The sequence below is a fragment of the Etheostoma cragini genome, chromosome 5 (genome assembly GCF_013103735.1).
Source record: "Etheostoma cragini isolate CJK2018 chromosome 5, CSU_Ecrag_1.0, whole genome shotgun sequence".
Taxonomy (NCBI): Eukaryota; Metazoa; Chordata; class Actinopteri; order Perciformes; family Percidae; genus Etheostoma; species Etheostoma cragini.
This window is the reverse complement of record NC_048411.1, coordinates 120,293-121,912: the sequence shown is the minus strand read 5'-3', so window position 1 is coordinate 121,912 and position 1,620 is coordinate 120,293. Positions and strand designations below refer to the sequence as shown.

General features: G+C 36.1%; 1 protein-coding gene across 2 annotated transcripts in view; it reads right to left on the bottom strand.

The window, feature by feature from the left end:
• LOC117945092 (protein distal antenna-like) overlaps positions 1-556 on the bottom strand; it is a 2,308-nt gene extending 1,752 nt beyond the window's left edge. For both annotated transcript variants that reach the window (XM_034872353.1, XM_034872355.1), the window contains exon 1: positions 241-556. In XM_034872353.1, the coding sequence (XP_034728244.1) occupies positions 241-493 (253 nt within the window). In that variant the 5' untranslated portion in view covers positions 494-556. The remainder of the gene's footprint in view (positions 1-240) is intronic.
• Between the last annotated feature and the right edge of the window lie 1,064 nt (positions 557-1,620).

Genomic DNA, 1,620 nt, shown 5'->3' with positions numbered 1-1,620 from the left:
GAGAGAGAGAGAGAGAGAGAGATAAAACCAGAATTTTAAATTGGGATTTGAATTGCACCACTCAGCTCAATTTAAATATTTAATTTCAAACTAAAGCATATTTCAAATAAATGACATCTCTTACAATATTCTGTAACTTTGGTATTAGCTACAAAGAAATATCAACAAACTTGAAATACATGGTACATTATTTAAGCTGTAGTATTTTATGTAACATAACATTCCTGCTTCAAGTCCTACCTTGATATGTTGAGTATCCGCTTTTCCCTGCACAGCAGATATGCTCATTTCTTCTTGCATTGGACATCTTTTTATATGGCTGTTGATGTGTGGGTACAATAAACCAATAATTCATTATCTGATTCATGTCAGAATTATTCAACTTCAACCCTGCCTCAACAGTTCTTAGTAACCCATTAAATACCCCAGACACAGCTAAATTAGAGAGTGCTAAAATTCTTAGAGGACAATAAAAGAATATATACACAAACATGTGTTTTGTGGTTTTGGTGTGAACAATGGGAAGAATTTGGTTTAGACTCTAAATACATTTCAGAATTTCTCATTACAATGACTGCAACAAAGAATACTTTTTTTTTTTCAATATCCTGCCAAAGTATAGGGCTTACACTAACTCCAGCAAAGTTCACTGAAATGGACTTCCACAAAAACATGTCCTACTGAAATCACACCAGATACATGCCACCATATCTACATTTATTTTCATAACTTACAATTCCAGCAGATTTAAAGAGCCTCTTTTCTAGTCTTAACTACTGAATGTTAGCAACGAAGCAGGACGTCAGGCAACTCCACGCCGTCGTGACCCTTCCCGAGTTCTGCGTCAGGTTCTCCCCCCACCAAAACCCTATGGACTGTTGTGCTAAAATATTAATTTAGCACTCTCTTGCGCAGATTTTGTAGAAAGTATCATGAAATAGACCGTACAATCCACTGACCTGTAACCTAAAAAACTAATTCAGAGGTTCTTTGCCAGCCAGTTTACATTACGTTAACCTTTAGCACAACTGCCCACAAAGTAGTGCTTGCTGGCAAAGAGCTAATTTCACAACGTACTGATATATTTTACAATGGATAACCCCGTCATTGTAACCAAAATGTTTAAGTTTATTCTTTAGACTCTGAATAGCCCCATGCCCTAAAAATTACAAAATGTGCAATTTATGGACATAAGGCATGCAAATCCTTTGGCAAAAAAAAACAGCAATGTTTAAATGTACCTACTCTTGTCATGATTGTTGCAACATAATCTCAGCAGTTTAATGTTGTGGTTGCCTTGAAGTCAAACTTAAATTAGTTCCATCTATAGGCCTGACAGGCCACAATAAACAAATTAATGAGCCGTTAAATGTGGTCCAAGTGTAGCATTTCCCTCTGAAATCAACACTAATTCGCAATACTTTAATTTGGTGCTTTATAAAAAAAATGTACTTATACATTCCAGCCAAAGCAATTTGACTATAGCAATTTAAGATTTCAGCTACATTAGCAGCTCAGCGAGGCTGGACACAGCAACACAGTGCTTATTAGCAGAAAATTAGGATAAAGGGAGAGGCCACCTGGTGGTCACTAACTTGTTACATTCAACACAATATCCAC